Source organism: Crinia signifera, chromosome 4, assembly GCF_055691185.1.
Source record: "Crinia signifera chromosome 4, ASM5569118v1, whole genome shotgun sequence".
Classification (NCBI taxonomy): domain Eukaryota; kingdom Metazoa; phylum Chordata; class Amphibia; order Anura; family Myobatrachidae; genus Crinia; species Crinia signifera.
In genome coordinates, this window is record NC_139220.1 from 285,557,029 (window position 1) to 285,572,280 (window position 15,252).

At 46.7% G+C, this 15,252-nt stretch overlaps 1 protein-coding gene across 9 annotated transcripts in view; it reads right to left on the reverse strand.

Annotated features, from left to right (window-relative positions):
* ANK1 (ankyrin 1) overlaps positions 1–15,252 on the reverse strand; it is a 273,955-nt gene that overhangs the window by 125,331 nt on the left and 133,372 nt on the right. For 8 of the 9 annotated variants that reach the window (XM_083184877.1, XM_083184870.1, XM_083184876.1 and 5 more), the window contains one exon: positions 702–803. In XM_083184877.1, the coding sequence (XP_083041003.1) occupies positions 702–803 (102 nt within the window). Of the gene's footprint in view, positions 1–701; positions 804–7,173; positions 7,212–15,252 lie in introns of those variants that run through there. The other variant, XM_083184874.1, reaches the window with a different exon arrangement.

The window sequence follows — 15,252 nt, forward strand, 5'->3', positions numbered from 1 at the left end:
GATGTGGAGTAGCATTGTTATAGAGAGGTACTGCAGATGTGGAGTAGAACAATGTTTAAGAGTTAGATATCGAATAGAACCGTTCTAGAATGGTAGATGTGGAGTACAACAGTGTTAGTTAGATGTGGAGTAGAACAGTTCTAGAGAGGTACTATAGACGTGGAGTAGAACAATATTAGAGAGTATGTGGAGTAGGACAGTGTTAGAGAGTTAGATGTGGAGTAGCACAGTTCTACAGAGGTACTGTAGATGTGGAGTAGAACAATGATAGAGATTTAAATATGGAGTTGTTCCTTAGCTAGATATGGAATACAATAGTTTTGCTAAGCTAGTGTAGTTTGTTGGATGTCTTGCTTTGGTAGATGAGGAATATGAATGTGGTTTGCATGTGATTCCAATGCGTTGCTGTGCTGTGAATGGTATTGTAAAGGTCTTGCAGTAGTTGTTGCATAATAGTGGGTTACAGTGGTATGTATTAGTGTTCATTCTAGCACCCACCAACTTTGAAAACCCATGCAGTTCCTCTTCCCTGCCTGGGGTGTCGCTGTCTGCTGTGGTGTTTCTAACCCAGGTCTGGCTTGCATATCAGTGCTGTATTTTGGAATTATGTTTGGTATATCATAGAATACATTGTGTATACGGGCGTATCATAGATCGTGAACATATTACACTTGGAGGTTTTGGTTAGGTCTGCACTGTACCTGGTTACAGGTATTTATATCCACTCCATTCCTCAGGTGATCCAGTGCTTTGTCCAGGTTCCCAGCCCTGGCTGCTCGCAGGAAGCTGGTCACTGCATCAGCCTAGAGAAAGAGATAAGTAACATTAGCATCACCATGATACTCCTACCAGGAATAGTACAATACACATACATACAGTTTATATACTCATATAAGGGAAATATTAACAGGAACATTGATTTAAACCTATAGAATGTGTGAGCATAACACCCCAGGAAGAAAGGATGAAGTCCCATAAAGCACAAACAGAAGGTGCGGAATAATAGGGTATGAGACGCTGGCCATCTGTAGGCTACAACTACTCTATACTGAAAAAATATTGACAGTGGCATAACTATAGTGCCGCAGACCCTGTGGTAGCGGGTAGGCGCTGAGAAAGTGTGGTCGCCGGGGGTCTGCGGGGGTTTGTTACTCCGCTGCCGTGTCTCTGGCCGAGACCTGCAAATTTACTTGTCTGCGGTCCCGGCTCTCCTCTTGGCTCCTGCTGCTATTAAAAACTGACCTTCATAAAATGTCTGCCCCATACAGCAGACAGTTTTTGAGAATGCTAGTGGAGGCGGCGGCCTCTTCTAGCATCCTTAAAAATGGTCTGCTATTAGGGGCAGCCATTTTGTGAGGGTCAGTTTTCAATAGCAGCAGGAGCCAGGAGGAGAGGAGTTCGAGGAGCGCCGGGACCGCAGACAAGACCAGTGTGGGACGCCGCATACAGAGGGGTAGGGCTCTGTAATTAGTTTAGTAATTAGAAGTTACACCACTGGATATTGGGGCCCATTTATCATATAATATTTACGGGAATTAGCCACAAATATTAAGTATTCCCCAAATATATGTAGGAGGGACCGCAGCAGGAACCCCTGATCCCTCCTTCCCCGCTGGCAGCCTCAAAGGATCGCATATTGCAATGCGATCCAAAAATAAATGGGCCACTGTGTGAGTTTATATATACAGAATTCTTTAATAATGACCTGAACATGTCACAAACCTGAAAGGTGCATGTAACTTATCACTTCATTTTATTGGTGCATGTAACTTATCACTTCATTTTATTATGCATCCAAACACTGGTCACTGCTTGGGGAACTCTGTCAACAGTCAATATGTATATGAGATGTGTTCAGGAGACTAGTACCAGAATCCCAACATCAGTGAGAATGCCTGTGCCGGAATCCCGACTGCCAGGATGTCAAACATATGTATGTGGGGTTGGTTAGGGTTATGCCTCGGAAGGTGGGTAGGTGTTAGGTTTAGGTGCTAGAAGGGTACTTGGAGTTAGGATGCCTGGGGGGAGGATTAGGGTTTGGCTGCAGGGAGGCAGGGTTTGGTCAGCATGTATGCAGAGTGATGAAGGGGAAGGGGAAAATCGCTGGGCTCTAAAACGCTCAGTGCTTACACACTAATTGATTTTCGCCCGTCCAATCAATTTTCCCCAGGGTGGACACTCAGTTACCCAACTAGTACAGTGCGACTCTCATCAGACCTGAGAACTGCAGAGCTTTCAGCTATAAAGATCTCTGCATCTACAGTGCACAGCAATATATAAGCACATAGGCGGACATTCATTACAGTGAGTGCACATATAAATGCTTAAAAGGTTGCTATAATCAGTGACTCGTCAGCGTCAAATTATCATATATCTAATAGTTTATAAGCGGTGAGCAGATGCCATGATCACATGCCAACATGTGGGAATATTTTTGGAGGGGGGCAGAAATGCCAGACATGCCCTTAGGAATGTGGCATGCACGGACAGGATGTTACGATCATGCTCCCCCTGTTTGCACACTGTCCCGGATACACAGTTGGGAGATAAGAATACATTAGTGTGGAGACCTTTGTGCAATAGATGGACAAGGGCTTGAAAAAAATCTGTGGCAGGTGTAAAGGTGCACGGTGAGATTTGGCTATGTGCAATTTGACTATACAATTTCCTTTGAGCTCCCCATATCCTAAAAAAACATATATTGACTATACACACTGTGCGATTTTGAGTATGTGAAGATTTTGGCTATGTAATGCTGGGTACACACCAGAGCGATTCCTGCAGTCATTCACGATATCGGTCAGTGATGTCTCCCGTCCCCCGCTCCGTACATGCAGTCGCTGACGAGATTGGCAGCTTGATCTACATCTAATAGCATACTTGCCTACTTTAGATTTCACCTCTCCGGGAGAAGCCCGGAGAGGCAACACGTCAGGGGGGCGGGGGCAAGGCTGACATCACTTGCCCCCCCCCCCCCCCCATGCCAGAAAATGCAGTGATTAACGGGCCGCAGAGGGGGACGGGGCTTAAATGCTGCGATCGCGTAATTTAAGCCCCGCCCCCTCATTGCAGACCCACGATTTACGGTAATTAAACCAGCGGGCAAGGGGGGAGCTGGGGCTATCACCAGAAAGTGGGAGACTTGCCCACCTTCCCGGGGGGCCGGGAGAAGGACCCAATTTTTGGGAGGCCCCCGACCATTTCGGGAGGGTAGGCAAGCCTGGTCGATAGTCAACACAGGTGGAGGTCATTAACGACCCGTGCCCATGCAGATCAATATTGATATTGACTGTAAACACTGGAAAGTATGCATGCGATATTGTTAACGATATTGCCCATATCAGTAACAATATATATCACCCAGTGTGCACCCAGCTTAAGATTTTGACTGTACTAGAACACTAGATTGTACACAATATAGTCAAAATTGACCTGCCTGCCCTGGTTATTTTTTCTTGCGATGCCAATCTCTTGGGGGCCACGCATCGGCATCATGTTACAGTATATACACTCAAACGGTGCGATATGTGCTAAGGTTTCTCATATCGCACAGAGATTATGCACCTGCAAACACAATTACATAGGAAAACATAAAAATGTTTCTGCAACTTTCCTAAACTATTAAAACCCATAATGCAAAAAAATGATATTTTCTACGTATTCCTGATAAATTTGCTCAAATTCCAAACATTTATATTCCAATATTTTTTACAAATTAGGCCTCAATTACAAAATTCTTGAGTACCATAATCCCAACATCACTGAGAATGCCTGTGCCCGAATCCCGACTGCCAGGATGTTGAATATATGTATGTGGGGTTGGTTAGGGTTATGCCTCGGAAGGTGGGTAGGTGTTAGGTTTAGGTTCTAGGAGGGTACTTGGAGTTAGGATGCCGAAGGGGGGGGGGGGAGAGTAGGGTTAGGCTGCAGGGAGGCAGGGATTGGTCAGCATGTATGTAGAGTGATGAAGGGGAAAATCGGGTGTGGTACAGGGGTCTGACAGTCTGAATCCCGACAGTCATTATCGCGATGTGCAGCAAATCCTGTTTAGGATTCGCTGCACAGTTGGGTGTTCCGGAGGGCTGGAGCATTTGCTGCCAGCCCTCCTTGTCGCCGTATTCAATGCCGCAGGGGCTCGCTGCCCCTGACGGCTAATTTTAACCCCTGCGGCGAGCCGAGGGACGGTGGCAGGCAGGGAGATGGAAGCCTCCCTGCCTGCGCCGGACACTGTGGGGCAGAAGCAGGGCTCCCGGGGACACAGGCAGCTGAAGCTGCCCCTCCGGGAGAGCTGGCAGGGGACTGGGGTAGGGAGCCGCTGCACTGGTCCCGCTCGTGCATATGTAATGAGCGGGACCAGTGTGAAGTGAATATATGAATATTTAATGAGCGTCTCCCAGCCCCCTGCTGGCTGTTATGTGTAGAAAAGTAAGCACATAAAAAAAAAAAATAGCATGAAACTTCACAGAAAAAAAAATACTGAATTTTTGACACCAAATAATACAAATAAAACCCTTTATTTTAAAAGATCACAGTTCAGTTCACCATAAAAAGATGGCGATTGCTACACGGTGACACACGGCGACAATCTCTTAGAAAGCAATTCGCCATCTGATCATTGAATACACTCACGGCGAATCACATTGAAAAACCCATTGAAAAACCACAGCGAATTACGGCGACTGTCAGATGGCGAATTGTCCATCATTCACTGTTCGCCGTTGGCGAATAGTGCATATTGAATAGGGCGAATCAGTTTTTCAGTAAAAAGATTCACCTTAGAGCACGAAAATAGCACACATTTGCCGTAGAACATGGCGAATCAGCCTCATTGAATACTTTCCCGTGTGTATACTCCTTAAGTTAGGCACCTTTTCTTTGACTATGGCCATCAATATTTTTGATTTGGGTGTGTTCATAAAAGATACATGTGGAATGATAATCACTGACATTATATACAAAGAGCACAAGATTTGTGCACAAATGTATCTCACGTGTTGCTAGATTCTCTAAGCTTCAAAAGTGCCTGACATATTTCAAACACAGTGGCAGGTATTCAATGCGGCCAACGAGGGGGTTAAACAGCGAGGATTGCGGAAACCAGCGATCCTCGCTGTTTAACCCCCTGCGCCGGCTGCTCGCTCTATTCAATGTTCTAGGGAAATCCTCGCTGTCACAGGACGGCGAGAATTCCCCAAAACAGCGAGACCCACGGCTAATGCAGAAAACTCGCTGTATTTAGCCGCGAGTCTCGCTGGTTCAGGAGCCGCATACACCAATTCCCCCTCGCTCCATTTTTTGAGCGAGGGGGAATTGGCGTATGAGGGGGGCTGCATTGAATACTGACCGGGTGAGTGGTGACAGCGAGACTGTGACATGGCAGGTAGGAGCTGATTGGCTGGCTGTTTATCACTCTCCATTCTATCACTTTTGAAGCTTAGAGAACCTGTCCCATTAATAGGACAATGGGTCTTAACAGGTTAATACAAATACTGACCACCTCTTACTGCATGGATGAGGAACCTTAGGCCTGCCAACTGTTGTTGAACCACACATCTCAGCAGGCTCTGCAACAGTTATAGCATGGCCACATAGCAAAACTGTAACAAGGCATGCTGGGATGTGTAGTTCCACAACAGCTGGAGGGCCGAAGGTTCCCGATCCCTGTCTTACAGCAATGTCTGTTCAGCTGCTCCCCTGCACTAATCTGGTGGTGAGAAGCTCAGTAACACAAGCTCAGTATACAGGTTTCCATGAGCAGAGGGGGGGCAGGTACAATTAAGTAGTCTCAATAAGTGATTGGGGAGATTGCTGCTCTAATTCTGTCTTTCACCAAATATCTGTGTCATACTTTCGTACAGATAGGCTGTGAAAAGCCAACATTGTATAGCAAACAAACCTATTCTGCTCTGTAAGGGACAAATCCCACTGTACTACAAACCAAAGTGCTTCTGCAGTGCTGTAAATGGCTATCTAACGCATTTATATACCTTCAGGGACTCCCAGATGCCAATAATTCGCCATGCACTTGTCTATTATGACAGATTTGGCCCATTGCTCCAGTTTAATGCTACTTCCACCCTGGACCAGTATCAATAAATATACCCGTTGTTTACAGAATACGGGAGGTGCCCAGTGTATATGACAATTAGTATCCACCAAGTACATGTGTCTGGTATGTACAGGGGTGTAGTCTGTGTGAATTGAATCAATTTTAAATACTAAACACACCATTTGTTTTGTGGATGTTAAAGTCAGTATAAGAAAAAGCCTCCATTACACATAAAACATGAAGTTCTATAAAATGACATAAAAATTAGATTTTAGCATGCACATGTAAATTAATATTCCATAAAAAAGTTAAAATCCATATAGAAATTAGAATCCATGTAGAATTTTCATGTGTGTCCTTTAGGGACTGTCCTGAGATTGTACCTACAGTAAATGGCACCATATAGAGAAAGTTAGTAGCAGGAAAGGGCAGTTTGTCCCCATTTCTGTGTGTGAGATATTGCAGAGTGTGTGTGAGAGTCCGGTGTGTCTCACCTGTGTGTAAGAATGTGCCGTGTCCCATCTGTGTGTGAGAGTGCGGTGTGTTCTATTTGTATGAGAGAGTGCAGTGTGTTCCCATCTCTGTGTGAGAGTGCGGTGTGTCCTATCTGTGTGTGAGAGTGCGGTGTCTCACCTGTGTGAGCCCCACCTGTGTGTGAGAGAGTTCGGTGTGTCCCACCTCTGTGTGAGAGTGCTGTGTGTTCCACCTGTGTGTAAGATAGTGTGGTGTGTCCCACCTGTGTGTGTGAGTGCAGTCAGTGTGTCCCCTCTGTGTTTGCATGATGTGACATATTGTGCTCCCACTCCTCCCAGCAGCTCCCTCACAGGTGCCAGTGTATTGTGGGCGAGATTTAGGCCACCCGGGGTCAATGGGCGGGGAGAGGGGCACAGGGCAGGCAGAGGTGGGGCGGGGTAGTAGGTGGCTGGCTGGCTGCACTATAGAGCCTGCCACAGCCGCTGCCCCTCGCTCTTACACAGGGCAGCAGGTGCCTGACAGCATGGCCATAAATAAAGTCCCAGGGGCCGGTACAGTGCAGGGGTGTAATTGTGAACCTTTAACCACCCCACAACCCACCTCCCACCGTATCCCCCTCCCTCACCACCCACTCTCCCCCTGTTACTCACAGGCCGTGCCCGGTGCCTGCCCGCCCGCTCTGCCATTCTGCAGCTGCATACAGACAGCAGCACCCCCCTCCCTCCCTCTCGGCTCACACATTGCGTCCCTCCCCCCGGCCTCACACTGCATGTCTCCCCCCGGCCTCCTATCTCTTCTCTGCCCCCTCTCTCCCTCCTTCTCCCGTCTTCCTATAACAGGCATCGTGCCCAGGGCTGCACACCCGGGAGCTGCTTCTGGGGCAGGTGAGGGATAGTACCCGGGGTGACCACTGAGAACTTGTGCAGGAATAAATCGGATCCTCCATCCATAGTGGTGAAATCACTCTAGGCTGCTGTGCACCAGCAGGGGAGATGGGCATGTGTGTGTGTCTGGCATTGGGTGCAGGTGTGGCACACTGACCCGAACACAGTGTCACTACTGTGCATTGGGCTGTGTATGACAGTGGTGTAGTAATCTAATAATAGATACTAACCCAACATATTTGCAGAAAAGTAAATGTTATCAAAAGGTATAAAATTAGATTATATGTAACATAAGCACTAAATATTTTTTTTAGCAGCATTATAATATCAGTCAAACAGTGGTGGGTAAATCAGGTGACACAGTGACACAAGTAGATGTTTTGTTGTAATGCAGTATATCAGTAATTGGTGGACAATGCAATAATAAGACTGGTACAACAATGGGATTAATGGGAAATGGAAAGCTAGTATGCTACCCTCTGTGTTTTGCATGTGTGAGAAAGAGATGTAGTTTCACTCTCTGCCAGCAGATGGCAGTGTTTCGGAGACTCACGAACACTAGACATATGCAGTATGTAGATGATAGTAATGTCACTTGTATACATAGAAATGGAAGACATGGATGGGGGTGGCTGCATTTAGCGGGTGTACAGTATATTCTAATCAGGGATAAATGCAATACTTGTATAGGGGGGGTATCAATGCTTATAGCGAGTGTGGCCAGCACATATACGGGACATAGGAGCCGATTCTGGATCACTCGTATGGTCAGGGTTTGCACATGTGCATTTCTGCGCATGGGCAAACCCTCACTGCGAATGGCCGCGGCGAGTTGCTCACTCGCACTGGGGAGGGAGAGGCAGTGGTGGCGCTGGGCCATGGGAACGCCCAGCGTTTTATGTCCCCATGAAAACGTTGGGTGTTCCCATGGGTACGCAGACGGGCCAATGCTTGCAGGGGGTGGGTGGCTGATGTCACATGCCCTGTCTTCGTCCCGGCAGCTGCAAATATAAGTCAGTTGAGATTCACTTATATTTGCAAAGGCATCGGCTGGAATGTGAGGGAATGGGTCTTCGTTACCAACCATGCGAGGGGAAACGGGGGTGGGGCGGCGACACAGGTGCTCGATAATACTTCAGATATATGCAGGGCCAGGCATGGATTGGGGCTCTAAAACGCACAGCAAGGAGCATGGTCACGGCTCACAGGGCATGGCGTCGTGGCACAACTCCAATTCCCTGTATGCGGAATAGTGTGTCAGGAGGCAGTTCTGCTATTCCGGCCACCATCCTAGTGTGTTCGGAAGCTAAGCTGAGCTTTGAGGCCAGACCTGCCCATCATTCCACCAGCCCTTCTGGCATTTGCCAGATGGCCAGTCAAGCCCTAAACAGGGCTTGCGATCCGAGTGAGCCATTAGTCAGGCTTTCCCAACCATGGTCCTCAAGGCACACCAACAGTGCACGTTTTGTAGATATCAAGGCTTGAGCACAGGTGACTTAATTAGTACCTGAGTGATTCTGATTAAACCATTTGTGCTGAAGCCTGGATATCACTAAAACCTGCACTGTTGGTGTGCCTTGAGGACCGTGGTTGGGAAAGCCTGCATTAGATGTACCAGTAGGGCGAGTCTCTCTGAGCTGGGGCGTGGTCCGTATACTGCTTTGCACTTCAGAAGATTATAAATCCGGAGGCATGCGGTCATTAGGTCTACAGTGTCTAGGTCCACAGTCAAAATATCGACACATGAGAAAGGTCGACATGAACAAAATGTTGACTCAAGTCGACATGAGTTTGAATTTTTTTTTTTAAGTAACTTGTTCATACTTTACCATCCCAGTGGGCATATAGGGAGAATAAAATAGTGTGCTGAGAGCAGTAAGGTACCATGCCCAATGCCTTGCGAGGGAACTCCGGTCGACATGGTCACGTATAAGTGTACCATGTCGACATAGACACCCAAGTTTTTTAAACCTTTTGTCTACTTTTTTCCATGTCAACCTTTTCCATTACGCCCTCTGCTTGTGACGACCTTTTGACCAGATCAAACGAATGCATGTCGGTCTTTTTTCATGTGTCGACCTTTTGACTGTCGGCCAATAGTGGTGGACTTTTTGACTGTCGATCTAGACACTGTCAACCTATGATCAACCTGTACCCAATCTGACAGCGTGGGGGTTGGGGCTTCCAGTGTAAATGGAGGGATAGCACCAGGTATCGAAGATATCGGCTGCGGTCTTTGTTTCATACATTTGGGGGATACTAAATATTTGCAGTTACCCCGAAAATGAGCGTTTTCAGGCAATAAGCTGCAAACATATATTAATAAATGGGCCCCCTAGTGAAGATTAGTACAGAAATACAATATCAGAGATACAACATCAGTGTCAGAGTGCAACAGCAGATCCCCATACCTTTCTTCACTCATCCGATAGAGACCCCACCATTTGGAGGCAAATCTCTCAGTTCCGTTCACTGTCCTTGGGACACACGGCTGAGTTTAAAAGGCCCACCAAGGGAAATCTATTGGTGAGCTGTATTTATCTCTATCCTTACCTTATCTCGATCTCAAGGGTATTCCCACAAATGACTATATGAATACCTCAATCTAAGAGGATTATGAATGGAAGTATCCCGTCAGAAAAAGCATAAGCATGTCTAAAATTTTGTCAAGTTTTTAATTGCATTAGAAAAATATAAAAAAACTTTTTTATTTCTACTTATTATAATTATTATTATTTAATTTGTACCACTTGCACATTAAATTCAGCTGGGGATGATGAATGTCTCATAGGGTTGTGTTAACCCGCAATCTGAGTAAAGGTGTGTACACACGGGAGCAATATTGTGTGAAATCGCTGGGAATATGGTCGCTGAGCGACCATATTGCAAGTGATTTCGAGCGCAGGTGGCGATAAATCGCCAGCTGCGCGCTCCCGTGTGCACTGCCTAATGGTCGCTGGTCGCAGGAGCATGCTCCTGCGACCAGCGGCTTTCCCCGTGATCGCTGTGCCGGGAGGTCAGCGCCGGGGAGATCAGCATTGATCTCCCCAGCCCCGTGCGGCTGCTCCCTCCCTCCTCCGTTCAAAGTGACAGCAGCAGCGTCTGCTGCTGCTGCGCTCCCCCTACGCCCCGTAGCAGTGTCTCCTTTTCATCGCTGATGAAAAGGAGACACTGAGCAATATGGTTGCTGGGGATATATTGCTAGCAATATATCCCCAGCAATCATATTTCCCCGTGTATACACAGCATAACATCAAATATCCCTGCTGATACATTTACATATTTTTTCACGTGGTCAAGTGCTGAACGGGTAATATTATTGCACCCATTTGTAATTAAGCTGTCAATATACTATGTTCTAAATATATCCATTAATAAATGATATTAAAATAAATAAGAGTGCCCCAAAAAGAGAGTCATCTTTTCCCTTCTATTTTTTTATCAGTGTCAGAGATACAAGATCATTTTGCAAGATAGAGTTATTTATATAAGATAGTATAATGGATATACAGTAGTACATTTCATGGACGTTCTGTGCTTCGCAGAAGGATAAACAGGGTTTGCCTGTAGGTAAACAATTAGGAATCCTGGCAGGTGGCAGAGATCAGGTCACATCACTGGTCTTGTAATGGGACACACATTGCAACTTCCATTATCACCTGTCCACAAAAGTACATTTCTAGGTATTCTTCTATACAACATTTCCAAGATCCTCTGACTCCTGATTTATTTTGGTATAAAAATGTAAACATTTAAATAAATAAACATAATTCAGACTTCAGAGATTGTTGTACCCTTCCCACGTTAGTGTCCCAAGCTCCACTGCACATTATTAATTTCCTTCAGCACCGCACCTATCCCATATTCTGTCAAAAAAGCACCATAGAATAGATCTGGGTTTCATGCATTACACTGATCTGGTATGAGAGAGTCTGAGCATTAGCAATACTATGTAATACTGGGGCCCATTTAAGAAGGATCGCATGTACAATGCGATCTGGGTGGAATCTTACTACCCAGGATCGTACTGTAATATGTGAGCATAACGTCCGGATGTACCTTCCTGCTCACGCAGGGACAGAGCTCTGAAAAGATCCTGTACCTGCGATGTGCTAAGCCGGGTGCCAGAGGGTCGGTGCATGCGCGGTTACCGCTGACCTTGCTGACCGCACTGCCCTGCCGACAGTGTAGTAAGTAGACCATATGCTACAAAAGGCATTCTGGGATGGCGGTGGCCCTGGGACCAATGCGACCTATGGGGTTTACTGGCGGAGCAGGAATGTCCCTCCTATATGCATTCAGGGGATACTTAATATTTGCATCTAAAGGTATTGCACCCTAATACACTCTGCATCGCAGATGTGATCTGATTCGATCCGATGCCCACGGGATCTCAGCCGTTCTATAATTGGCTGAGAGCTCTCTCAGCCAATCAGAGAACGGACAGTCATTTGACAGGTTATTCTAAAAATCTAATACCCGCCACTGCACTGCCCGTCCCACTAATGAAATCTATTATCACCTCTCGGCCCGCTAGCGCAGCGATCAGCACTTGCCGCCCGCTAGTGTAGCGATCAGCCCCCGCTGTCCGCCCTACTGCCTGCCCCACTGCCTGTCCCGGTGTCCCCCTGATGATGATCACCGCCCGCCCCTGCTCCTCACCGCCCGCTGCAGCTTCCCGTTACGTGATACTGTAAATCGCAAGCGGTTTATCACATGTAAAAAATAGCACATCAAGTGGAGAATTGGGTCCGACTTGTCCTTAGGACAAGTTGGACTAATGTATTGGGGCCTTAACCCCCAAAAATGTGTGTTGTCAGGGATTTAGAAGCAAACATGAAATGACAATGGGCGTCACTATCAGTTTACACAGATCTCCCAGTCTGTCCATACCTTCACCAGCATAAAATGCCTGGACCTCTAAGGCAGAGAGTATAAAGTCTTATTCCATCCCTCCACTGGGGAACACCAACGTCCTTCATCTTTCAAAAACCATTCCGGCCTCTCACTCTCCCACTCATAATAGAACTCCTCCAACAAATCTCTCCCCTTGGCTTCTACTCGATGTCCCATATTACCAGTTTGCGGTCCTCCTTATTGTCCTCCTAGAGAAGCACCCAGGCATCAAGGGCTTGGCTGACAGGTGGTAGGTGACTTTCCTAGCACCCACCCAGACCTTTCCTAACCACATATTTTTGTCAATAGTTTAACGCCTTTTTCACTCAATGTAAACCAGTTTAAACAATTTGCCTGTAACCTCACTGGAAATTCTCTGCCATAAAAGTGCTTCTAACAAAAGTCAAGTAGTACCACACAAAAGACCATAAAATAAAGTATTGATTTCTGTAGACAATACTGTCAGCAGCCCAGTTTGATTAAAACATATAGGGCCAGATGCACTAAGCTTCAAAAGTGATAAAATGGTGAGTGATAAACAACCAACCAATCAGTCTGACATTATTCAAATACAGTCTGTGACATGACAGGTAGGAGCTGATTGGCTGGTTGTTTATCACTCTCCATTTTATCACTTTTGAAGCTTAGTGCATCTGGCCCACAAGCCCTTGCCTTGCTGGTACTGGGGGGGGGGGGGGCAGATGTAATGTAGTAAGCCTGGTGAAGTGATAAAGGCGACAGTCAGGTGCTAACTGTCATTTTTCAAACCCTGCCTGTAACTTCACAGTTAGAGGGCCAGATTCTCTAAGCTTCATAAGTGATAAAATGGAGAGTGATAAACAGCCAGCCAAACGGCTCCTACCTGCCATGTCACGGACTGTGTTTGAAAAATGTCAGGTAGGAGCTGATTGGCTGGCTGTTTATCACTCTCCATTTTATCACTTTTGAAGCTTAGAGATCTGGCCCAGAATCTGATTCCATTTTATCATTTCATCAGACTTAATACATCTGCACCTAGGTTCCCAAAACTAGCCGAAAAGAACAGCATCAGTAATCTAGGCATTGCCATACCTTCCATACCTGCTGCTCCCCGATACCAATACAAATCTTCATCTGCCAGCTGGTCTGCTATTGGAAGTTACCCGCCACTACCTCACCCCAATATGTCCCTAATAAATGATGGCATATTACTAGATGCAATAGATAACGTGTCTCCTGAACAATTCAACTAAATCCTTTTTCAAGAAATATATAAAAAAAGGAAACAGCACTAATGGATAAAGAATCAAGGTTACATATAAATAAACTAGGTGATTCATCGCGCCCTACGGGCGCTCTTCACACCGTCTTTAGGGGCTGCGCCCCCTTAATTTGTGAACATTTGTATTGTGAGAAAGATGGTTAGAATTGTATGAAAGATGCCTGTATTGCAACTTGACTAATAGGTGAAATGTGTTAAATAGAGAGCATATGATGTGGAAGGGGGTGTGTATTGTTTTGTTTAATTAAAAAGCGGTTACAGAGTAAGATGTACATTGATAGTGTGGATGGTACAGTGACATTTGTGGGTGTGGGGGGGGGGGCTGTGTGTGCATGTTGTTTAGGTGTGCATACCTCCCAACTTCTGTGTTGGGGAAATAGGGACACTCCCGAAAAGGGGGCAGGGCGTATGTAAATGAGGACGCGGCTTATGCTAATTAGCCGCAACCTCATTTTTATACGAGAATAGACTATTCTATTAGATTGGGGGGTCTCCCAACTGCCACCCCCCGCAGCGGGACAATGCCTGCCGCGGGTGGGACAGCGGGACAGGACCCGAAAATCGGGACTGTCCCGCTGTAATCGTGACAGTTGGGAGGTATGGGTGTGTGTGTGCAATAGTATAGTAGGGTATTTTTGAGTCAGCGGCTCCCCACTGGCAGAGGTCACGACACAGGAAAACAGGAGGCTGGGTAGTGATAGGGATGTGTGGGCATAAGGGGTACTAAAGAGGAGGGTGGGAGATACTGAGCAGCTTCTGCCAGTGGGTGAGGGTACAGCGTGGCAGTACAGGAGTACAGGATGGTGGCCCTCAGTCAGTGGGAGTTCGGGTGCATGAGAGCAGGAGGCTGGGCTATGAGGCATGATAGGGGCATGTGGGCAAAACAGCATCAGCGACTCCCCAGTGGTGGAAGTTACGGTTCAGGAGAGCAGGAAGCTGGGTAGTGATAGGGGTGTGCGAGTATACGGGGGACTAAAGAGGGGCTTAGGGGTGCCATGAATTGCGGGAGGGGTGCGGGGGCGCAGGTGTCTGCGAATCGCGGGAGAGGGTCCGCAAAGCGTGGGAGAGGGCGTGAATTGCGCGAGGGGGGGTTGCGAATTGTGGGAGGGGGGTGACGTGAATCGTGGGAGGGGGCGTGAATCGCGGGAGGGGGGGTCTGGGAATTGCGGGAGGGGGGGGCACGGGGCGCGATGAATCACCTAGTTGGTTATATATTCTTGTAGAAGGATGGTAGGATGTTGCTGTCATTCAGAATGCATTTACATAAACAGTAATAGTAGCAGTAAAAGATCTGACTTAAAACACCTACAGTAAAACAGAACAGGTGTTATATATTATACAAATAATTGGTTGATGATGTCTAGGTTGACGTGCACATAGTTGTCACTGGAAAAAAATTGCCACAAGAAAAAATCAACACAGAAAGGTCAACACATGTAAATGTTGACATAAGTGTGGCACTTCATTGGTGTCCATGTCGACACATGAGAATGAATATGAAAACTTTCAAAAAAAGAAAAATAAATCTTCAAAAACTCATGTCAACCTTTTTCATTGTCGACCATAGCCGTGTCAGTGTTTTGCATGTGCCATTTAATCCTGGGGTTGCTGTGAATCACGGGGGGGGGGGGGGGGGGAAGGGAGAAGGTGAGGGGTCGTGGGCGGAAAGAGGGGTCGTGGGTGGATGC